The following is a 25163-nucleotide window of genomic DNA, read 5'->3' on the forward strand; positions in this document are numbered from 1 at the left end:
AGACAGAGAGGAAAGTGTCAACAAATGACGAAATGTGCAGTGGACACCTACGGGGCTAATCGTGACGACGATGAACGTGATGATGACATCTGGGCAGAAACTGCAGCCACGCGTGCAAGGGGGCAACGCTCTATTCCAAGCAAAATAAACTCTTCATGTTGAGTATAGAGATAGGTCAGCGACATACTTGCTGTACTGCCCCCACAACCTACCCCCCCTACAGGTAACTCATTGACATGCAAGAAGGTATCTCTCATAAGATGGCTCGATCTTTGTCCGATTCACACACCTTGCCTCCTTGCGATGATACAGTCATTCACGTGGCCGAGTGGATATGGCGAGGTTCATCTGCTTAATTATTGACTTTATGATCAATGTGCGTTCAATGAGACGTGTCTAAGTAATGAAAACATATTTCCTTACAGAAAATAATGAACGACTTCATTATATTGCATTTAGTATTCGAAATCGATGCGAGTTGCATGACACTAAACAATACACGCGACACTTTTCTTAGATTCACTCATGCACACCGCGAAGACTGCGTTGACAAACGATCATTTCCCTTTTGCGCCAACGCAAAGCCATGCATACTGTGTACAGACCCCCTCTGTGTGAACGTTATTCACGACGTTCCCGTGAGCTCACCGTTTTTAATTTCCTCGAAAAAAAAGATCAACAGCCAATTCTCGCGAACCTCCGCCCAGCCATGTCCCGAAGTCTCGTTTCTAATGTTGTTGTTTTTTTTCTTCAACATTTATCCTAACAAGGTCATCCCATTGGCCACGGCTGTCCCTGGTTGCCCCTTCCTTCTGGGATAGGGGCCCCTAAGACTCCATACTCTAGGGATAATCCAAAATCCGAGAATTTTTCTTTTTCTGAACCAATACGCGAAGTGGCATCTGCTTTAATGCAGGATATACTTTTTATTTAAGAAATTTATATGGTTTTGCGTGATAAAAAAAATCTCACAAATGTGTACATTTGTGAAAGAGGAAAAGTTAGTTTTATATATATAGAGAACATCCTCATTTATAATGTACAGTATCTGTAACGCTGACAAAACCAATTATTAAGTATAACAACAACATTATCAACAAAATTGTATTTGCTTCCAAAATCCAAAGGGTAAGATTCATGTACGCACGATGATGATAATGATATTACCAATGTTTTGACTTAAAACTTTCGTGACTGTAGGAATTCATATTCTTTGGTTCTTTCGGTAAAGTCACGTAGATAGGTCGTCATCCTCCTGATGGCGATCGCTTGTGTTGTGATCGAAACGTCGTATGTTTATTTGATTTAATTTACATTTTTTCGTTTACTCGGGAAATATTTTGCTGGTCTCGAGACTTCCCTCTGGCGTTCGTGTTATGGATCTGTCCAATTATTTTTGTTGAGTGTTGTGCACGAGCGAGAAATATGTAGCATACCAGGAGAAAACCCCAAGTGTATGATGGGTAATGTACATCCACAGCCAGCTTGCTGCACTGTCTACTGAAGGCATTTGCTGTCTCTGCATGTGAGTGTTTCGCCACACACGATCGCAAAACAATACACCAACCCCATCACCAAAGTGCCGGATTATGCTGTAGTTGTGCTCTACCGCATATTTACATTAATTCGAACTAAGTTTTAATAATTTAACGCTGCTTTTAACGAGTTGCCCAATCGTGCAGCATTAGTGAATTTTGCCTCAAATGCTCCTTGCCAAGCCTTAACCCCCACCCCTCCCAAACAGAGCTGTCAGGGACTCCAATAGCTTTACTTTAACATTTGGCGTGAAGAAAACGCAACACAATCAATAGCGCGGAGAAAACTCCACGAGGCACGCCGACAACGTCGAGATGCATCGCTTGCCGACTGGGGCCAGTCGATAGGCGACGGCAAGGCCGTAATTATGATATATATAATATATATTATATATATAATATGTATTATATATATAATATATATTATATATATATATAATATATATTATATATATATTGGGGGGGACACATCCCCCCCCGAATATGTCCCCCCTCAATATATTGCTATAAAAAATAAAATTTGCTATTTTTGCTAAACCTTGGCCACAGTATCTGGACTTTTCTTCAAATAAATCAATGCATAGATTTCTGTTCATATGATTGTGGTTATGGTTGTACTTTATGAATCCCTAATGTCTGCCATTACAAACAATGAAACAAAAAATGGTATAAAAAGTAAAAACAGAGCAATGTAATACAATACACTATTAGACATTATTGTAAAAAAAAAAGAAGTCCATCCCATGTGTAAGTGAATTTTATTATATTTCAGGCAGGAAATTCTTTTCAAATTTAGATATTTTCTAGGTTGGGACCCCCAGACACCCTGGAAGATTTGGTCCCCCCCAATGTTGACTCCATGGCTACGGCCTTGGGCGACGGGGCACAGTGGTTTAGATTGGGGTAGCGTGCGCCGGGTAAAAAAAAACGCACCGGCAAATAGTGTCGAAGCCGAGAGAGAAAGAATCGGATTCGCTGAATCCGAATCTTTAGGCCAAGATCCAATTTGGGCAGCACCTCCTGCCGCGCTGAGATGTAACGCCGGATTATAATTGGTGACGTGAGCAAAAAAACAAAAAAACTCTAAGTGATTTCTCCGCTCAAATGGGAATAGAGGCCTTGGTGCTCATTGCATGTTTACAGCTCTCTGAGCCAGTGGTGAAAATTCCTCATTCCTATGGCAGGGGTGAGTATATCCGAAGAAAAATCACTGTTGACCTCACCACAAAGTGGTACTCATTTTATGGACCCCGGAGGTATGATGGGCTGAGTAACCCCCAACTAGATTTTGAAATTTTAACCTTCCAATTGCGAGCCGCTCACTCCACCGCTGAGCCACCTGGCAAGATGTTTATGCACGCACTGGAACACTGTTCTGTAGTATATATAATACGTATCAAATGTACCAGAATAAATTATGTTGTATATAATCAGCATCATCATATTTAGCCATGATCAATAAAAATTTGGATGAATTCCACCCCAAGTCGTCGCAATCCTTTGGAGTTCTACGAGCTAATTTCATTGCATCATCTCCTAGGCGGAAATGTTCTCGGTCAGTAAAATAATTCGTATCTTAAAAACACTACAATTCCACGTCGTAGCATTATAGAATTACAGTAGAACCCCTCTTAACGCTGGTAATTGGTTCCACGAAACCGGTCGTTAAGCGATTTGGTCGTTAAGCGAGTTTATGAAATGCACGTTAAAGCCTTCATTCGTTCCGAGAGCAAAGTTACCCCTTTTCACCCAAAGAAATTACTAAATATTGAAGCAATGGAAATCAATACATAAAGATACTAACAACAGTATAAACACATGATGTTAAAAGAAGCGTGGTTAATCAATGCATCAATTAACATTTACCGTACCCGCAACAGCCCGTCGTTAAAAGGGGAATGGTCGGTAAGCGAACACATTGGGCTCTTCTTCTTAGGTTTTTTCGGTAAAGTCACGTAGAAAGTAAAATAAAATAAAAACAAAAATCACGACGTTTCGGAGGCAACACAACGGTCCCACCTGATGACGGAGACTTGTGTTGCCTCCGAAACGTCGTGATTTTTGTTTTTATTTTATTTTACTTTCTACGTGACTTTACCGAAAAAACCTAAGAAGATGATTCCTTGCAGTCACGAAAGCTTCAAATCTAAAACATTGGGCTCTTTGGAGGCCCGTCGTTAATTCGACAACTCGCTAAAATGGGAGGTCGTTAAGAGGCGCTCTACCGCACACAAATGCATCATTGGTTTTCGCTCCGCGTACCGGCACGTTTTTTCTTCTTGGTTCTTTCGGTAAAGTCACGTAGAATGGAAATAATAAAATAATAAAAATAAAACTTCATAAAATCATTCTCACGACGTTTCGGCCACAACGCAAGCGGCCGTCCTCAGGTGAAGAACAGGTCTGTCGAGAAGACCGAGTTTGAATGACACACCCCCAGGCTTGGAGCGTCTATTTAAGCTGGGATGGAGGGGGGAAGAGCGCCTTGACAAAAGAATTTGCATATCAAGAGGAATTTAGCATATTTATGGGAAATGCAGATATGCGATTAGTACTACTTGTGAAATGCATAGGAGGTGGGCGGGGGGTTTAAAGTGATATTATGTTTAATTTTTATTATTTTATTATTTCCATTCTACGTGTGACTTTACCGAAAGAACCAAGGAGATGAATCCCTGCAGTCACGAAAGCTTTAAATCGAAATTTAACCGGCACGTCTGTCCGAACCGCTTCAAGGCGTGGCACTGGCCGCGCGACTCCCCTACCTGGTAGACGCGCCCGTCGGCGCTGCACTCGCACAGCGCCGGGATGACGCAGCGCCCCGAGGCGTTGCGGTACCGGCCCGGCTCGCACACGCAGCCCTCGCCGCCTCCGGCCGCCGCCCCCGAGCAGTTGCCGAGCTCCGTGGCGAACACCTCGGCGCAGCTCCGCTCGCACCACGGCGCCGACGTGTAGCCGCGCAGCCAGCGCTCGCCCGGCGGGCAGCCTGCGGTTGAGCGAGATTTTCGCACACAGCGTCGGTGTGCGGTGGTTTTTTTTGCTGCAATGTTTTGCTGTCTTTTCTTGGATTTTCTGTTTGCACTCAGTCACATATTCACTTTAAGATGTTTTCTGTTCGTGTTTTTGTTTTTTTGTTTGTTGCGGTTGCACCGGATTCAAGAGCCGAATGGCAAACAGGGCTGTACCTTAATAAATGAACTTGAAAATAAATGAACTTGAACGACGATCACGACGGCGTCGGTGTGGGGTGGTGTGGGGGGGCGGACACGACGAGTGAGGCGTTAGTGGGGCACCGCGGTGGCTAGGAGATGTTAACTACCTCGCCCGGTATGCAGGAGGTCGTGAGTTCGATCCCCCAACCCAGACACCTGCTGTTTATTTGAAGTTTGCGGTGTCTTTCTCTCTCCCAGTGGTTTGCGTGGATTTTTCTCCGGGTCCTCTGGTTTTTCACTCCGCATTTAGAATCAACATCACGCGTCTAGAGTATTTGGCTGCTATAAATTTGCGCGTGATGATGAGCCACTTTGTTGAGCTATCATTTGTGATGGGTAGGTCGCTTCTAAAAAAAGAGCTTTCTAGCTCAGTGGGCCTTACCTGGTCAAATAAACAAAACAGTTGAATAGTTTTAAGAGTGGAACGAGTGATGAACAAGGGCCACTCCGTGCAAGGCAGCGTTGGCAGGGTGAAGAGTCGCCAATCACCAAAATATATCTCTGACTTTCTTACGCATTGGAAACGTTGCGATGCGCGTTGGCTTCCCACGCTTCAGTGAGCATTGTGACGGCACACGTCTCAATGAGCGACTCGGAGGCAATGGTGGAAATTACACAGTTCTATGTCGGGGCCAGGCTATCCGTGGTGCCAACACTGTTTAAAGTGGCAACATTGTTGCACTCAATGGAGTTTTATATATTTGTATTGCTTTTTTTTTTACTTCATTGCTGATGAAAACATCAATCTCCTTTGTGCCAGTGTTCCAACAACAGCAGCAGCAGGAGTTTGAATCGCCGGCGCAATGTCGTTAGATTTGTTTCCTTCTTTCAGCGCACCTACTTGACGAGAATGAAAATAGAATGTCGGAACGTGCTTGTTTCATAAGCCGGAAGAGCAGGCGGCCATCGAATCAGGGTGCATTGAGATGTCCTCGTGCAATAGATCAGAGCAAATTAGATGTCAGTCAGTGAACTCCCGGGGGGGGGGGCGGGGGGGGGCGGCCGAACAGTCTACTCCGATGCGCTCATAAATTATGTTTCCGGGACAACTTCCCCCCCACACTTCCCCAATGAAAAAAGCGTTAATAAAAAGACGACGGCACACACGCAACATCCCGGGCCAGTCCTGACAATTGTGATGCGAGCATTCAGTCAAAGGCAGCTTGGAAGAATTGTCAACACGAGGTCCTGGAGTCGACATGCTGCGCTACGATTTTTAAACGGATGATTTGGAAAGGTGCGAACATGTGCTGCATTGAAGCAATTAAGGAGTCTCTGAGGCCGAGCAATTAACCTTTGACACAGCCACCTTTTGTCCTCCAACAACAGAGGAAGACAAAGATCCCCCATATCGCCTTAACAGACTGTTGGGGCAAGTGCTTTTAGCAAGCACCTATGAAGGCCACCAGCCCCTCACATACTCACACGCAAACTCCAGCATCAGCTTCGAATGCCAGATCCAAGTATGGATATTTGTACAGCGGGACAAGGAGTGATCCTCTCCTGAAGTGACATCCATCCAAAGTGTCTTGGCAATCCCAGAGGGAAGCCTAAAATAATGAGGTTGCCATGACACGGCTCCCTGTCATGGCAACTTGCTGATGGCATGAGCACGTGGCTAACAGCAGGGCATCGAGCGGGATACAATGTCACAATCACGTCCGATTGGTTTACTGTCCGACAATGCCACGCCAAATCGCACCTAAGGTGCTATAGAGATCGGCCTTACAGCAACGGCCTGGTGTAACAGCAGGAGGAACGATGCTCTTGGCGCCTGTTACCTCCGTTGCTGCCGTACGTATATCTACGTTGCGCTTCGTTCGCACCCGTGCGCAGCCCAGCGTGCTAATCGGAGGTCTGAGCGGCTCTCACCGCAATCCCGGACGTAGCACTCTTCCGTGCGCGACTCGGGGCTCTGACACTCGTGCCCTCCGAGCTGGGCCTTCAGCCTGCGAGGTCGCACCGCCGTGCGGGTGCCGGCCCCGCAGGAGGCCGAGCACGATGACCACGCCGTCCACGGCCCCCACTCGCAGTCCTCTGTCGGGGTCGGTGGGGCGGGCGGGGGGGGGTAGCGGGGAGAAACCACGGTGAGGCTTTCGAATGAACCACGCCGGCTCTTAGTTGTCCACGACAGAAACAGAAATGGGCTTGGTCTCCCTCTTGTCTCTCTCCCTCTCTTAGTACAACATAAAATATTATCACTCAAATTAGACTAAAAGATGACGCTCAGTTCCCGCTTACAGCCCTATGGCGGTGGTGAGTATCCCCATAGGACAAACCAATGTTAACCTCCGCACAAAGTGGTACTTACATATTTTATCGACCCAGCACTGATAATGGGTTGAGTTAACCCCCAAGTTTGAACTCACAGCCGTTGAACTTCTTTTTCACCGTACGTAGCCAACCATGCAAATCAGAGGTGTTGGGGAAGGACAAACTGCTTGTGCATAGTGGGCACCTAACCAAGCGCTATCCAGGTTTAAACCTGCTTAGCTTCCGAGATCTGATAGAATCTGGTGGCAAGATGTTAACGCACCACCACTCGGATAGTAAATGTTGTGGATTTGCTCTCCAACACACCAGTGTGCTGAACTAGTAACGAATTTGCCACGTTCTGTTTAAGTGACAAACCTTACTAATTGGCTGTGTCGGGTGGTGGCGGGTTTAACGACACATTTATATTTACGCGATCTAACCCAGAAAAAAACCCTATATTATGGATGATGTTGGTCGCGAAAGCCTACGGGTTAAACCTCACCTCTGTCCACTTCCCAGTCCCCGTTTGGCAGATAAGCTACTGAGAATAACAGACCCCAATCGTCCTTTGTTTTTAGATCTTTAGATTCGTTTTACATTTCTTGCAAAGTTCTGCAGAATTCATTATTGATGATGAGATTATGTAAATGAAGACATTGGGATACAGCTGCACGATGAAGGTAGGTTAGTGTGTATCACTTAGTTTAAATAATGTATTGCATAAAGCACGTTTGTGGATATGTAATATCCTAGGTTATGTAGGCCATGATGTGTGCTTCTGACAATTAGCTGATAAGGAATTGACTGTAAATTGCAAATCCACTTAATTCGTAAGCAACTGAAATAATAATAATTCCTATTAATGCATGATGGTGGCTCTTAGACTGCAGACTTGGCTTTGCCTGTTACGCGTCTATTTTCATTCCCCGGCATACATTTTTCACAATTGATTTTGTGCAGCATTGTAAGTGGTACCAAAGTGAAACTGGGAGAGAAAAAAAAATGTCATTCTCACATACAAAGGCCGTGTCTATTTCTCATCTCATAATTAAAATGAAGAGACCTACCAGACCATGGTTATGCAAGTCCTTACCCTCGCAGTTGAAGGAGGTGCAGTGAAAGGCGCCGTCGATGCAAGTGCTTCGCAAAAACATTAAAGAGAAACAAAGAGAAAAGCCACGCTTGAACAAAGATCCCAAACACGTTGTGCACACTTGACTAACGAAAGCTCTTACGATAAGCATTTCATTTCCATTCTCACTGTGGGTCAGGGTTCTAATTTAATGGCATTCAAAGGGAGAATTGGGAACGGGAACGGGGTGATCTGCACCAGCCGCGGCTGCAAACACGGAGCGACGAGTCCTCATTGGTCAAATGAAATCGCACGTGGTCCAAAGTGTGTGGCTTCCAATGACTGCAAGATTATCCTCGAGAAGCGATGATCTTGGTTGTGCCGATTACAACTTAGTTCGTTGTTAATGATGTTGTCCGTCTGATGATGTTCACGAAGTTGACTTTGAAATCCACCACTCTTGTTATAGCACAAACAGCGAGGCAAATATGCTTGCTGTCTTTATTAAACGGGAAGCCATATTTATAATCATCATATCAACAAACGAGGCATTTCGAATGCAAGTTTTAATTCTGAATACCTTAAATGGTTGGAAAATTAACATATACTACAAATATAATGCATATATAAAAAACAATCCGTAAGGTAGATAAAGAATACATGTTTATAATTGGACAGTGATTGACCCATGAATAAGATCAGTTGTTTAAGAGATGGACATTTTATTTTCCTCTTAGTGACCCAACCCAAATCTCCCTTTTATGTTTACTAACCTGTTATTTATTTTATAAGGTCACAGAATGAGCAACATTTTAATGTAAACAAAAACACAAAAGTATCTCCCTATAAAAATGAGCATGGGGCAGTGGTCATCTTTGGCTCTTTTGGCAGGTCTGAGCTTTGGGGCAGAAGCTACACATTACTCTGAAAGGGGCCGTGGCTTCTTGGCATAACCACGTTTAAATTCCCACAAAGCCTTCATTTTACTTGACCCCAGATATAAGATGGGCTGAGCCGACCCCTCATACCTTGGCGTTCACCAAAGTGGAATTCCGCAAACTATGATGAACAAGATCAGGAGCCACTCAACAAAGACAACCACCATTCGCCACAAAGTGGCGGTGACGTCTCCACGGCGCTTATGCCAGGCTAGGTGCCCTTTAAGGCCGCGTGAAGTTTCGAACGCCCGCTGGCAGAAAGCCACAGGGCAGACCCAACAGGTGCCATGGGTTGACTGACTGAGCTGACTGGCAGATGCACCACATGTGCCCCCGAATGTGCCAACTCGCATGCACGCGCACACACACACACATACACACCAGTTGTTGCACTCCTGTGCGAGGACGGTGCCCGGCTGGTACTCAACACTGTCACTGTGGGGGGGCTGGGCCCCCCAGCGGGCGGCCGCACCAAGCGCACAGCGGCACTCAGAGGGTGCTACACACACCCCGTCCTGCAGCACCTAAGACGGGTGGTGGCAGTGGAGTGGTGCACACGCATACATATTCATTGACGTGTGAGCACAAATAAAGACAAAGAGCCCCCCCCCCCCCCCACCGTGTAGCTTTAACCTTACTGTTGGGGCAAGTGCTGCGAGCGAGTAGCTAAGAAGGCCGGCGCGGCACACGAGGGCGTGGTGTGGCCAGTTACCGAACCAAACTGTAGAATATTCTTAGGTTTTTTCGGTAAAGTCACGTAGGTAAAACATTAAAATTAATAAAGTAAAATCAAATAAAAATCACGACGTTTCGGAGGCAACACCAGCTTCCGTCTTCAGGTGGAACCGTCACAGCCACGACAGCTGTATCACTTGATACACAAGCTTCCGTCTTCAAGTGGAACCGTCACAGCCACGACAGCTGTATTACTTGATACAGCTGTCGTGGCTGTGACGGTTCCACCTGAAGACGGAAGCTTGTGTTGCCTCCGAAACGTCGTGATTTTTATTTTATTTTACTTTTATTAATTTTAATGTTTTACCTACATGACTTTACCGAAAAAACCTAAGAATATGAATCCTTGCAGTCACGAAAGCTTCAAATCTAGAACAAACTGTAGAAGTCTTCAAGCTGATGCTCATCCTGACCTCTCCGCTATTAAGGCCCATGTCCGTCACGGTACCAGGGTCACTTTACACATCTCAGAAACGTTACCAAACTCAGAGCATGTCTCTCCGGAAATTTGCCTCGACATTGGGTTTGATGCAAGTCCCATCATCATTATCATCGTGTCTAACATCTTGATCACCCATTGCTGATATTGTCGTAACTCGATTTTGTTATTCTAATTAAATGGGCTTTCTAAGCATTCGAACTTTTACTAATCCCTGCGATATTAATAATCCCGCAGCCCAGCTCAGCCAGCAAACCGCCGTCGGTTCGAGTTCCTGCCGAGCACGTGGATGCACCCAGTTGACCTCTCGCTTAGCACCCGTACAGCTAGGCCTGAATCCTGGGTCACCGTGCCACCTCTGCCGTCTATCGGTAATAATAATCAAATTTAAAACCACTCCAAGGCAGTTTAAAGTACTCACGTCCTCCAGACATATTTCATTCCGCGTGAAACTGTCAGATATGGAAATTCACCCAAGTGTCGCATTATACCACTGACGACGCACACGGGTCTCTGCTCAAAAACTGTGCACAGATTGAACATTCTTTAAGTGCCACATTTTGCGATGTTCGTGTGGGTCAGAGGACAAGAGTACTGAGCGAGCATCACCGAGACCCTGGGTTTCAATCCAGAAAGCTGCCTGTGATTAAGCTGGGTTCTCATGTGCAATGAATTCATAGTTCTCAGCCTGGTCATCAATGACCGTACAAAAAACCCATGTGCTATGCATAAGGGCCATTTCATATTAGGATAGTGTTATTACGGCAGTGTTAACACACTGAGAACGATTTTTAAGGGCGCTTTATAAATTCTAATTATTATTGACGTATGTGTCCAGTTGTTGTTATACTTAATTTGGTTTTGTACTTAATTTGGCTAAATTCCAGCAGTGATAATGAAATATATCAGTTAAGACTTTCAAGCAACGAGCATTCGTCTCTGCATCAGGAAAGGTGAGGAAGTGCTGCCTGCCACCGTGTGGACCAGAGGTCACTTGGAGGGATCTGGGAAGTGGTTCTGTGATATCCACTTCCACGGGCCGTTCTCTAACACGATCAATTGCATTGCTCTGCGAGAGTTCTGAATATAGATGCTTCATCTCATGTCGTGACGATACCGATAGCGCCTTCAACTACACGAACTCTGTCTCTCTGTCTCCTTAAGTGCGCTCGTTGATCGCTGGTAGACATCTACGTGAACATTTAGCTCTCGAACATATTTCTTTTGCAAGAATAGAATATCGCTCGCAACAGACAGGAGCAACTTGTACGGGGACAAAAAATATATAAATATTTTTGAACACACCACATTTCGTAGCCTGCCTGAAAACAAAGATGTATAAGTGCGCGACAAAAGCTGCACTTGAGGATGGTTGCATAACATCGAAAGCAAATTAACAAAAGCTCTGTCACCGGCACCAGGACAGCCACGGTTATTTTTAAAAGCATTCGGCAGCACGAGAGGAAGAGTGGCCAGAGTTTAAACGGACTCGTGCCGATGCAAGTCATCTTGACGTTACGGGCCGCGGGCCACCAGTTAACGAGGACACGCTGTGCCGGTAATTCGCAAGGTGAGGGCTGTGACTGAGCATGTCTGCACCTCCCAGGGGGAAAATGATGAAGTTGGCGGAAAAGATTCAGATGTGAACACACAGGGACAATGGATATGCATAACGCATACATAAAACACGGGGTATTATTCTTAATATGAATCCCAGCCCCTTAAAACGGTCTCGAAACAAATCCTGTTTGCTGTTGGACGTTTTAGGCAAGGTTGTTTAATTTGAATGCTACCGTGCTGCACGTTCACCATTTCGCGCAAAAGAACAGCATCACAAAGCTCCCGTGTGCAAAAGGCGCTACACGTAAGATAAACTCACGGCGATCGTGAAGACAAATGATGATGACGATAATGGTGAAAATGATAATGCTGGTGATGCTGATCTTGATAGCGATGACGTAACATCCCCCGCTAAGACGTGGATTCATCGATTAATATCAGTTCCCAAGCTCAACATGCGTGCACACTGAGTCTCGTGCGCATGAGCGAGTGCGTTTCGAATCGTCTACGCTGCACGCAAACGAGGCCGAGCGGACCCTGCAGCCACGGGTGGCCGTCGTTACACTCATCACATTCTAAAAAAAATGAATCAGCCAATCGATTCCGGAATCGAACCGTGACCTTGAATCGCAAGGAGTCATCAAAATATGGTGGAGGTGGGGGGGGTGAATCATTATGCCTATGCACGGCGGGGGGGGAGGGGGCTTTGTGAGGTCCGAGTTGCGGGGAGTAACCTTGCCACGTGGACAGGCACAGCCGGGTTGGCAGGGCTCGCGGACGCACTCTGTGCCCTGGTGCAGGTCCGAGCACGCGCGCGGGCACAGGTTAGCGCAGTCGATGTACACCTGGCCGGGTGTGCAATCTGTAAAACAGGTGAAAGTGCAGCTCTGCAGTCGCCTGCCCACGGCTGGCGGAAGGGCCTCTCCCACTGGAGGGCATTTTTGGAAGAGTTGGGAGTAAGCGGCACTTCAAAACCCACCGCATCAACCATGGGTTCACCCATTGACACCGCAATCGCTCGCTCATGCCACTGCTGGCGGAAGGGGCCTCCACTAGAGCGAGCTCAAGACAGCCCCCTCTAGCTGGTATTTTGGCCTGCTCTTCCACGCTGGCAAGATTAACACAGACGGAAGCTTGCGTTGCCTCCGAAACGTCGTGATTTTTATTTTATTTTACTTTTATTAATTTTAATATTTTACCTACGTGACTTTACCGAAAAAACCCAAGAATATGAATCCTTGCAGTCACGAAAGCTTCAAATCTAGAATTAACACAGTTGGCTACGTACGGCGCGAAAGAAGTTCAACATACATACATACAAGATATCTTGGCAATCAACCGCACACATTATTGCTTCTTGGTGGACAGAGGTGGCAGCAGGGGGGATTTTGAGAAACTATGGGCACCGCGGTGACGAGATGTTAACTACCTCGCCTGGTATACAGGAGAACGTGGGTTCGATCCCAACTCTGACGCCTGTATATTTGGAGTTTGCACGTTCACCCGCGTTTGCGTGGATTTTTCTCCGGGTCCCTCGGTTTTTTCCACCACATTTAGAATCTCAATTTCCACATGATAAGCTACTTCAATGGGCTATCATTTGTGGCCAGGTGGATTCTGAAAAAGAGCTACTTAGCTCAGTGGGCCTTACCTAGCGAAAATAAAAAAAACAGTTTATCTTCTTGGTTCTTTCGGTAAAGTCACGTAGAAGAGAAATAATAAAATAATAATATTATATTATTTTATAGTTTAATTTTTATTATTTTATTATTTCCCTTCTACGTGACTTTACCGAAAGAACCAAGAAGATGAATCCCTGCAGTCACGAAAGCTTTAAATCGAAAAAACAGTTTAGTTTAATATTTGAGTTTAACTTGCCCCCATTGTTTTAACTGCCGTGCCGGGAGATGGAGTCGAACCCACGACCCTCCGGATTGCGAGATCCATTGTGATAAACATTACACCACTAGTGGAAGCATCCCCGGGAAGGAAAAAAGCACACTGGGGTAGATCTTGCCACGAGCCACATTCTCATGCGTGCAGCAAGCAGCAAGCGCCAGCAGCCCATTTGCTGAGGCAGCAATCACACGAAGCTCCACCACTTGGCTGACTAAGCATCCTTAACAAAAGGAACAAAATGAACAATGCAATTATCGGAAAACAAACTGAAACTGCAGCGTGTGCTGAAAAGCAATATTAAGTGTAAGAAGAATCTGCATGAGTAGGTTATTCTAATTGTATGGCACTGAATGAGCACTCAAAGTGCCTTGTGATATACAATGTGAACAACTTTCAGCATCATCATGATGCTAAATAACATTCATGATGTACTAAAAACAATGTGTAACACCCATATCCTTGCACATTGCTTATAATTAGGAAATGGCATGCTTCAAACTCAGAGAACATTGTTGAGGAAATGACTCAAGTTGTCTCGGTACAAGAATCAAGTTTCAGGTTTACTTTGTTCAACTGGGTCAGAACTCAAGAGAGACAAGGAGAGAGTCTCCATTGGGTCATAATATTGGAGCAAAAGACAGAGTGAGGTGGCCAGGTGACCCCCCTGTTCTCATATCTGGGATTTACGGACCTGCGATTAAACCAAATAGTGCAGCGAGCTCATAGCATGAGAATGGTAACCAATGATATCGTGGTACATCTGGTTTATCATTGAATTCATAACATTAAGTATTTCTATACTCTTTGGTTCTTTCGGTAAAGTAACGTCGGTATCAAATGAAATAAATCACGACGTTTCGATCGCAACACAAGCGAACTGCTGACATCGGAGTTCCGATGTCAGCAGTTATCCTGCTGTATCTGTTCCACCTGATGACAGTCGCTTGTGTTGCGATCGAAACGCCGTGATTTATTTTATTTTATATCTACGTGACTTTACCGAAAGAACCAAAGGGTATGGATTCCTGCGGTCACGAAAGCTTCAAATCAAGATTAAGTATTTCTGTTTCATTCCCGTGCAATGAATGAACACACTTGCTGGAGATTAGAATGGAGCATCACCGAGTGTAGATCAGAGGCCTGTTGAGTTCAGTCAATTCATTGTCTATCACGTGATGTCTGATTCTGGAGGTCATTCTTTGGCACTATGTAATATTATACTGAGTCCCAAAAGGAAACGTATTAATCTCTTGGCATGACAATAATATGATACAATTGAGGGGGAGTGGTGCTACGGTGGTTAGTGCATTGCACTATGAACCTGTCCATAGCTGGAATCAGTTGCAAATGATACCTGAGCTTGTCCTGGGCCTCCTCTTGACCAGCATGAAGTACAAAGAAGCCCCATGACTGAACAATGGCGTGAGAAGGCCTTCCTTCAGCGAGCAAGAGTGGTTTTGACGAAGTGCTGTACATTAAATATAATTGGCGATTTTATAACCAAAAAGGAGGAATTACAGATACAGACTGGCAAAAAGGCACCTGCCCAGTGGCGCAGCTATCGAGTGCGCAGACGGTGGTACATGCACGGGGGTTGACAGGCCAGAGGGGCCCAGGCCCCGGGCTACAAAGAGGGGCCACACGCTTCTGCCGCCGCACCATGTGCCTCACCATCGCTGCAGTTGTAGTTGTTGCACGATCTCTGGGCCACGAGCGGTTCGGGGCATTCGGCGCCTCCGAAGGCGGCGGCGGTGACGACGCTGCGGTTGCGCGACGACACCCCTCCTCCGCACGACGCGCTGCAGGAGCTCCACGCGGCCCAGTCTCCCAGGACGCAATCCGCTGATTGGCACGGGAAGGCACGGAAGCGACGGCGCGCGGGCTCAGCACGGCACGGGATGAGGACACCTGGCTGTGCGCCACCACTGGCAGAGGGCTCAAGAAGTCACGTGGTACGTGGGGGAGATATGGCCCCACCATGATAATGTGGAATTGTCACTGCTCGCTGAATTCTGCAAGACGAGGGTGAGCACGCACCACTTCGAAGTAGGATTCAGTTTTGTGCTGTTAGGTCAATTTATTTAAAATGTGAATTGGACATATGGTGGTATGTTAAACATATATTCAATATATGTAATACTAGGGATTTGCATTCATTTGGTGCTTAAATGGAAGTGCATCTCAAAGCACCTTGCAAAATTCAAACTGGAAAATACAACGTCACCAGGGCAATTACACTAGAAGAGATATCGGGAGAAAAAGAAAATAAAGAGACAAAGAACAAAGGGTGAAGGACATCACAGGCTCGGGGATGAAAAAAACTATAAAAGCGACGGTCCTCTGCATGCACACAAAGGAGAGACAGCCACTCAGAATCCCAGCATCAGCAGAATCCACGGGAACGTTCGGCAACACAACAGGCACACCACTCAATCACACGCATTCACTACTACCCTGGTACCCCATCCAATCGCAAACAATCAACAACACCCTGGCACCGCACCCAATCACAAAGATTACATCCATGCCCACCAATCCCCAACCCGCACTGCCACGTTACAGCCTCGACAAGGCCCCAGCATAGTCAATACGTTCTACACCTTGAGGAGAGGAACACCACAAAGTGCCCAGAGAAAACACGTGCATACCAAGGGGATAACCATTCAAACCGTGCAAATATAAGTCACAGACCTACTTGCTCCTGAGTCTTCACACAGGCACCTTCTGGTCCTGGAGTGGTTCTATTAGAACCCAGTGTGCTATCACCACACTCCAGGGCATCTCTGCGTGAAGCTTCAACCCCTGTCTCCGTGAAGCGCGATTACGGGCATGGGCTGCCCACAAGACATTCTGAATCGATGGTGAAGGCACTACTGAAGTCTACTTATTGGCCGCTTAAATTTATACAAATATTCATACAATTGCACTTACGGAGTGTCTAACTGCAACCACGTCCCTGCCATTGCAGAGCCGCCAATTAACGATTTCACCCGGAAATCGCTCGAGACGGAACATCTCATTAGTAAGGGTGTCCAGGACACAACACGAATCGGCAGATCCGCGCAACAGCCGCCCTCATTACACGCGCCGCTGGTTGCACGTAAAACCTGTTACGGATGTAAAAGTCCGACAATTTGAGCACCGGCAAGTGCACAATGACGGTTCACTCCAGGGGGCTCACCGCGCGGTGTTGAGACGGCGAGAGCTGATCCGACTCGGTGGAGAAATCATTGTATTCTGGTGGCCTTGGTTGCACCGTGACCTTGTCACGGGCGCGCCGCGTGCGCGTGTGCGTGACCCCAACCGGTCAGTTAAAGGCTACACAGGCGATATTTGTCTCCCGCCCCCCTCCCACCCCTGCCGCGACTGATCGCCGTCCCCCTTACCTCGGCATGGCTGGGGGCTGCACGCCTCGCTCTGCTGGGGCTCCCCGGGACACGCGTGCGGGGCGGACGCGTCGGGGCAGTCGCGGTGCCGCGCGCGCGTGCCTCCGCCGCAGCTGCGCGAGCACTCGCCCCACGCGGACCAGGGCCCCAACTCCGGGCACACACGCTCCGTGCACACGAACGTGCCCTTGACGCACACGCTGCAGCGGGCAGCCACACAAAAAACAAAGACAAAGATCACATAGCGTAGCCTGTAACAGACTGCAGGGGCAAGTGCTGTTAGCGAGCACCCCCTACGAAGGCCGGTACGGCACACGAGGGGGTGGGTGGCCAGCACCATGCCCGGCCGCCTTTGTCTCCCCAGTGGTGATGTTTACACACCGCGCCTAGTACTCGTTTGAGGCTGAGTCGACCGAGGAGGAGGCCCAGGACCGGTTCAGATAATTGTCACTTGTATTGGCCATGAGCAGGAATCGAACTCGGGTCACCAGGTTCGTAGCGCGGAGCGCTATACACACACGCACACGTAGGTTACGTCGTTCAGCATGCGATCAGTTTTTTTTCATCGTTTCCCCACCCCTCTCTCTCTCCTGCTGTGAAAACCAATACCTGGACAATTTTCAGCGTGCTTTCCTATCGCTCATGTTCAAACGATCCTGGAGCAATGGTCATCATTGTCATCATCTTCCTTGGCAACTCAGCAGCCATTGGTGGATATTTCTGGTGGCTGTCTTTCCTGCGCACAGTGCGCGCGTGGCTTCGTGGTTACAGCACATGTCCCACAATTATAAGGTCAACAAGTTTGACCTGGGGGATCTGCTCATTTATTTGTTGCTGAAAAACGGGGAAAATGTTTGGGGATGTTGCCCAGGGTTTGTCCTCTGGAGCACGATGGCTCCTACCGGAGGAATGTGGAACTTCCACCATGGAGACAATTGCTGCCCCATTGTTGTGGCAACTGGAATGATAATTACATGACTTAATTCTAACGTGTTGTTCCAACAATTGCACCGCATTGTACCAACACTTGCACCATTCTAATTGTACTGCAGTAGTTGCATATTTTAAGTACTTTTAAGAAGAAAAATCCCAAAAATAAATGTTTGGTGAATTAAAAAAATCTACTACAAGTGCTTGTGTGTGACGATTTTTGAGAACTGAATGTGTACCTGGGTTTTTAACGTTTTGCACTGTTAACCTGTGGCCAAATTAAAACCTAATTCGAGAGCTGATGACCTGGAAATAGTATCTTTAACCACTGCAATCATCGGCTTTCATGAGGGTGTGAAATTTCATTTTCTGTCACATTAAACATGACACTAACCACAATTTTGAATTATTTCGCAATAACTAGTTTAATGGTAAAAAAAAATCATTTAACCCTGAATTTTCACTCAGATTTTATTATTGCCATTCCCTTACCAATTACACATTTTAGTTTCACGAAAAAAAACTGTAACCGTACACATATTGCAAATTGGATGAAGGCATCTCCAGACCATGTGGGGTCATGGGAAATTGCTTGACCATATTTCACCACGCTGGTCATCGAGAGTCGGTGAAGGGGTGGCACAGGGACCGGTTCAGATATCACTCACCACTGATATTAGCCGTGGCCAGGAATCAAACTCAAGTTGACAAATTTGTGGTGCAGTTCGCAAACCATCGCATGACGAAACCCACCCATTGTGTGGGCATAATCAGTACCAGTTAGTACTTCTCATTATTTGAACACACTATCTGACGAAACAGCATTTTCATTCAAACTGGATGCACGCACACACACACACACAGTGTTTCTAAAATACACCCGGGCAGTCTGCGAAGTATCCCCTGCACCATGAATGATTAACAAAATGACAACTTGGTAAAAAATTCAGGGCTGAGCAGAAACACGCGGCTGGCGCCCAACGCGAACTTGACGCTGCCGTTTCACAGCGCAGCGATCCGCCGGAATGATGCTGTGGTGGCAGCGGCGGCAGCGGCGATCGTCGTACCACTCGTTGCAGTCGACCCGCACCACCTCGCCCGGCCGGTACTCTTGGCTGGCGTTCGGAGACGGGAGGCCACAGCGGCACTGCGCGACGGGGACGCACGCACGGTCCTGAAGTAGCCAGCCCTCGGGGCAACGGCAGCCTGTGCCGGCGGAGGGACGGAGGGGGGGGGGTTATCGTTGCCTCGCAAATTTTGAGATAATTCACGGAGCTGCACTGCCATAGTAGTTGTCCTCTAGGTAGACTCGCTCCTGCCATAGGAATAAGGAATATCCACCACTGGCTCAGGGGCCATAAGCAGGAGATGAGTGCGGCCTAAATTCTCATTGAGAGCCGCGTGAAATCACTTCAGACGTGACTCTGATGTTATCAGCTGAGGGCGCTGCGGCAAAAATCGTCTGTTGTACTGTACTACGCTCTAATGTCTATTCCTCACCTTCGCCATCCTGTACTGGCCAGTGTAGTGAAGTATGGTCAATAACCTCCATGAACCACAAGGTATGGGGGAGGCCCTTGTCCAGCCGTGATTTAAGAAAAGGGCTGCACTATGCATGTACGGTGCTTCTTCCATAACTGTGTTCCAAATTGTGAGAAGTTTAATTTGGGAGATATAGAAGAGGCGGAAGGTGTAAGTAAGAGGAGGTGGGGGGGGCAGAAGTGGTGGTCCTCATGGTGGATTAAAGCACAAAGGTCATGCACGTAAGTTGAACTTCTTTCGCACCGTACGTAGCCAACCATCGGAGGCGCGAATGAATTACGACTGCTGCTTTGCAGTAACCCCTCCCCCCTCGACAATCCGCATGTTGGGGGGGCAGGACGCATTCACGGTAGGGCTGGAATCAATTGTTTTGTTGCAAGGCAGCGTTTCGGTGTGCGAAGAGAGTGGCGAGGAGATTTCGGTCTGTTCGTGCACTGCCGCCACTGTTTGAACATCAATTATGAATCTTGCAGTCGGAGCTTTGTGTTGTTGCTGTTGGCAACTGTCCGTGTTGTGCTTGTGCATTGTGTTCAGTGCAGTCAATCCATAAAGTTTGCTCACTGCCAAACTATGTTAGATGGTAAAGCCTCTCCAAACCACTAGACTCCTTTTCAGAACTGTCCTGCAGTGGAGATATTTGGCCAATTTTAAGCAAGTCGGTTTCATTTGGAGGAAGAAAACTAAAACAATTTAAACAATGTTATGTTTCCAGGTAATGCCAGCTGAGCTATGTAGCTCTTTTTCAGAAGCGACCTGGCCACAAATGATAGCTCAACGAAGTGGCTTATCATCACGTGGACATTTCTAGCAGCCAAATACTCTAAACGCACGTTTCTAAATGTGGAGGGAAAAACCGGAATGACCCGGTGAAAAATCCACGTGACCACGGGGATAAAATGCAAACTCCAAATATATAGGCGTCAGGGTCGGGATCAAACCCACGGCCTGCTGCTTACCAGGCGTGGGAGTTAACATCTCACCACCGTGAAACTGGAGTACCCAGATAAAACCTGTGCAGAGTGGAGATGAACGGCATTCCGGGTAGTCTGCAGGTCTCCCGTGCGAGGCTCATTGAAATTTCGAATGCAATCCCGTGCCGCGGTGCCAATCGTAGGCAAAAATCCCCTGCAAGGATCAATGCCCGTTGGAAGGGACACATTGCCAACGGTTCCACCTGAAGCCGGAAGCTTGTGTTGCCTCCGAAACGTCGTGATTTTTATTTAATTTTTTATTTTACTTTTATTAATTTTAATTTTTTACCTACGTGACTTTACCTGAAAAAACCTAAGAATATTAATCCTTGCAGTCACGAAAGCTTCAAATCTAGAATTGCCAACAACCTCCTGCACAGGTGATGCCTTAAAAAATATATGAGCAGCTTTTAAAGGTAAATATAGCCACTGGGATGTTGAGCGAAATGGCAGACTATGAGCGGCCAGGCAGAGCACTTCTGAGACAGCGGTACATTTCCCGGCGGAGGACATCGGAGAGCGGGCTTCAGTCGGCAACCATGCTGCCGATGCTTTGAACGCGTGAAAAAAAAACATCGAGGGTCGTCGCTAAGAAAATCCGCGGGACCAAATTTCGAAATGGAGAGCGTGAGGAGGGAGTGTGGGGCTATTGGTGTATAGCCACCGTGGATTATTTCGAATAAGATTAAACTTAAAGGACCCTGAGTCAATTTCGCCGCGCGTTAGCGAAACGTTGTTACATGCAGTACCGTCATACTTTGTCATTTAAATAATGATTTAAACAATTCAGGAGTCCTGCACCTCTTGTGATGAATTACATTGAAAGGGGAATGCAATTCACGTCGCTGTATCTGAAAAGCATTCATTACGTTGCATTGTAACCTTAGTGAAAGAGCTTATCCTGTCTGGATTTTTATTCTGCATCAAAGAAATAAATCCCTTTCTGCGCTGCTTGTGCTGACCTAAAAAAAACAACTAATTTGACAGGAGCATCCAGAAAGCCGATTTTACAACGCCCGTCAAACAGAGCCGTGGCCAAATCTCGTTCCAGTTTTACCACACGCCGCATTTTTATAACTGAAGGGCCCCTTGACATGAGAAAACGAAGTTTTCATCCCGTTAGCTTACGTAGCCATGTCACAGTGGCCTCAGCATTATTTTTTGAAATGTGTCTTCTCGAGAATGCCCCTGAATAAACCTCTAAAAAAAATATTCTCAACCGTTGTCATTAACATCGTATTGTAACAGAAAAGTAGAAAGGGCCTTTAAAAAAATAACGTTGGCTATAACAATATGGTTACATTGCTTGAGTGCATAGCAATAATTTTCCACGTGGTTGTACAAGTTTCACTCCGAATTGAATATTTTTCTCGGCAGTTAACGGTAAAAAGGGGTATTTCTCTATACTCCAATGAGCGTTATGCAGTGACCCATATTCCTCCGCTGCCTGAGAAAGTGGTAGGAAATTCCACTTGCCTACGACAGGAGCTAGCATATCCATACCAGGCCACTTTTGAGTTGCCACAACGTAGCACCCATTCTATTACACAGGTAAAAAAAAAAAAAACATTTTTTTCTGGCCTGGACTTTTGCAGCTGTTTTAGACTAATTTCAGGGTGCTGATTCCAAATCTGATCTCAGATTTGCTCTATCACATCTCATTTTTATGCTATCGGCATACCCAATTTTCATTGATTTTACCCGAAATTAACTCTGTCACTTATGATGTCAAGTTGTTGCGAGTCAGTGACTGCTTTAGTGTTAAAATATGGTGCTGTATTTTTAGGATAGTGTGTTTATAATATAATTTTATGTAGATATCCACATTTATTTAATATTTTCCTTCTGCAGTTTTTAGTGAAAATGCAATATTTGAAATCTCAAAAACCTGATGTGATAGAAAAAAAAAACTGATGCCAGATTTGGAATCAGCACCCTAAAATTACCTTAAAACCATTGGAATACCTTATGCCAGAAAAAGTGTGTTGGCCAGTGTTATCAACGCTCGGTAGACAACAACAAAAAATAATAAACCCTGTGAAAGGATGATAATTCACTTTGTAACACGATTTTTGTTCCTGGGTAGTAAGTGTTATTTTCTAATTGCTTATGCCTCAAAAATATATAGAGAATGGCTATTATTCCCCACAAACGATGCTTTTGTAACCAGGACTTAACGTGAAGGAATTACACCTATGCACACCACGTTTTCTCATTAAAAATAGGTACATTTCAAAATACCACTGTCCTGGTCACAAAAGCAAAGTTTGTGGGGAATAATAGCCATTTTCTGTACTTTGAAAGCATAAGCAATTAGGAAATAACACTCATTACCCAGGAACAAACACATATAATATATTTGTTATACAGTGTTATTAATCTTGCTTTGCTCTATCCCACCTGAAGACGGTCGCTTGTGTGGCGATCGAAACGTCGTGATCTATTATTGTTTTTCTACGTGACTTTACCGAAAGAACCAAGGAGTTTCGTGTTATTAATGGAGTGGATTATTAACTTTGCTTTTGTGTCCCGGTCACAAAAAGCAAAATTTGAGGGGAATAATACGCATTTTTCTGTACTTTTGAGGCATAAGCAATTGTAAAATAACACTTACTATCCAGGAACAATTTTCTTTTTATGTTACACAGTGATACAGTAATTAGTGACTCCGAATCGAGATTTTAATTCTCACAGCTTTCCAAACTGTGGGTCAGGTGCTCTGCCCACAGCACCATCCAAAAGAGTAGCAAGTCACATCCGTCATTCACAAATTAATACATCGTGTTCAATGAATAATTTCTTAAATTAGTCAGCACTTTTGATTTAAATCATAGTGTTCGTCTAGTCTGTGAAAACCTGTAAAATGTTACTCAAGTCTTGGTCTGTGGATTTAATTTATTCATTATCTAAGTCTAGCTCGCTAGAACAGCCAAACATTTAATCCACTCTTAGCCATTAGAAGTAGTTCTTTCCCTCTCATCCCCAGTATTGTCAATTCAGCCATTCATTGGGGCCAGTCAATCTTACATATATAGCGAAGTACGATTTTTGGTCATTGTCAGTGCACTGCAGTCTCTAAGAACCCTCATGAAATATCTTAGTCTGCGGTTTTTATCCAGCCGCGTCGTATTACTGTGGGAAGTCGCAGTTATCGATGGCCGTGCTCCTTTGTCATCGTTGACTAAAGTACAAATAAAAAGTACAATTTCGCGCGTAATTTCTTCAATGAAAATTGTCAGACTGTCGCCAATACCTTCCTTGCAGCTGCCCTGCAGGCACTCGACGTGCTCCCAGAGGTCAGAGCAGCTTCGCGGGCACTGGTTGGCACACGTGGACAGGAATGCCTTGCCCCGGTCCTCGCACCGCTCCCCTGCGGCACACAGACACGGTGGCGAGATGTTAACTACCTCGCCTGCTATGCAAGGGGTCGTGGGTTCGAGACCCATGATCTCGTGGATGTTTCTCCGGGTCCTCTTGGTTTTTTTCCCCTCCGCATTTAGAAACGTCCGGTGAGAATATTTGGCTGCTATAAATGTCCACGCGATGATAAGCCACTTCGTTGAGCTATCTTTTGTGGCAAGGTCACTTCTGAAAAAGAGCTATGTAGCAGCTCAGTGGGCCCTATCTGGTAAAATAAAAATTAGTTTAATAATAGTTTAGTTGGGTCATCAACGTCGCAAGACATGTGGTCCGAGGCATCTCGCCTCTCTCTCTCTCTAGAGCAGTGGTTTCCAACCCTTCTGGACCTGCGCATTGCCACTGCCAAGCCCCCAGTAACGTGTTTTTCAAAATTAAGACTCCTCTAAAGGATGCCACCAAAACAGACGTAGAGTCGGCATACTTGTTAACCTATACGGTTTACCCGTATTCTTGAACATGGACATTGAGTTTTCAGGTACATACGGCATACAGCCGTTTCAATATGGGCAAAAAAAAACATGAATTTTGTCTATTTGTTTGTGAAACGTTGTACCAAAATTGTAAATGTTGTGGATTTACTCTCCAACACACCGGTGGGCTGAAGTAGTAACTAATTGCCATTTTGTTTACGTGACAATTCAATTACTAATTGGCTGTGTCGGGTGGTGGAGGGTTACAACACATTTATACGTACGCGAAATGTAAACCTTTATCATGAATAATATTGGTCGCGAAAGCCTACGTGTTCAACTGAATGAGGTCTGAATCGGTCTGTAATCAGGTAGGGCACTGATAAGGGGTTGACAGGTATGAGTCAGTCAACAGTCAGCTGTGCTGATGGTGAGTAGTTGTGCAATGGGTGGTTCTGCAGACCACTTCCCGACCACTGTTTTAGAGCAGAGACCTTAGCGGTGACTGAAAACGGATTTAGGAAGTTGCTTGCTCCTAACGAGGAATGACCTATTTACGTATTTAGCTGCCCGAGATTGGGAGAGTGAATTATGCAATGAGAGTTTGGCTGCAGGGAGCCCGAGGGCTCTGTGTAGGTCTGTGATTACCTCTGCTGGAACATTTGTGGATGTGTGCCATGCATCAGAACTTAATGGGTGGTCACAGCGCCATTGGTTATGTATCGATTGGCCTCTAAGTGCTATTAAATGGTTAGCAGATGGTAGGACAGCAAGTCAAGTAGGTTACAGGCATAACTTTTACACATTTTCGAGTGATGTCACCTTGTATTGCTTGGGATTTTTTTTGGGTATTTTTTT

General features: G+C 45.9%; 1 protein-coding gene across 1 annotated transcript in view; it reads right to left on the reverse strand.

The window, feature by feature from the left end:
• The window catches only part of LOC144953166 (SCO-spondin-like), a 187033-nt gene that overhangs the window by 12766 nt on the left and 149104 nt on the right, over nucleotides 1-25163 (reverse strand). The window contains exons 98-106 of the mRNA XM_078883760.1: nucleotides 23729-23845; nucleotides 19030-19168; nucleotides 17033-17232; nucleotides 15318-15488; nucleotides 12482-12609; nucleotides 9395-9537; nucleotides 8097-8143; nucleotides 6620-6784; nucleotides 4301-4521 (exon numbers count right to left, since the gene is read on the reverse strand). Of these exons, the coding sequence (XP_078739886.1) occupies nucleotides 4301-4521; nucleotides 6620-6784; nucleotides 8097-8143; nucleotides 9395-9537; nucleotides 12482-12609; nucleotides 15318-15488; nucleotides 17033-17232; nucleotides 19030-19168; nucleotides 23729-23845 (1331 nt within the window). The remainder of the gene's footprint in view (nucleotides 1-4300; nucleotides 4522-6619; nucleotides 6785-8096; nucleotides 8144-9394; nucleotides 9538-12481; nucleotides 12610-15317; nucleotides 15489-17032; nucleotides 17233-19029; nucleotides 19169-23728; nucleotides 23846-25163) is intronic.

The sequence above is a fragment of the Lampetra fluviatilis genome, chromosome 1 (assembly GCF_964198595.1).
Source record: "Lampetra fluviatilis chromosome 1, kcLamFluv1.1, whole genome shotgun sequence".
Taxonomy (NCBI): domain Eukaryota; kingdom Metazoa; phylum Chordata; class Hyperoartia; order Petromyzontiformes; family Petromyzontidae; genus Lampetra; species Lampetra fluviatilis.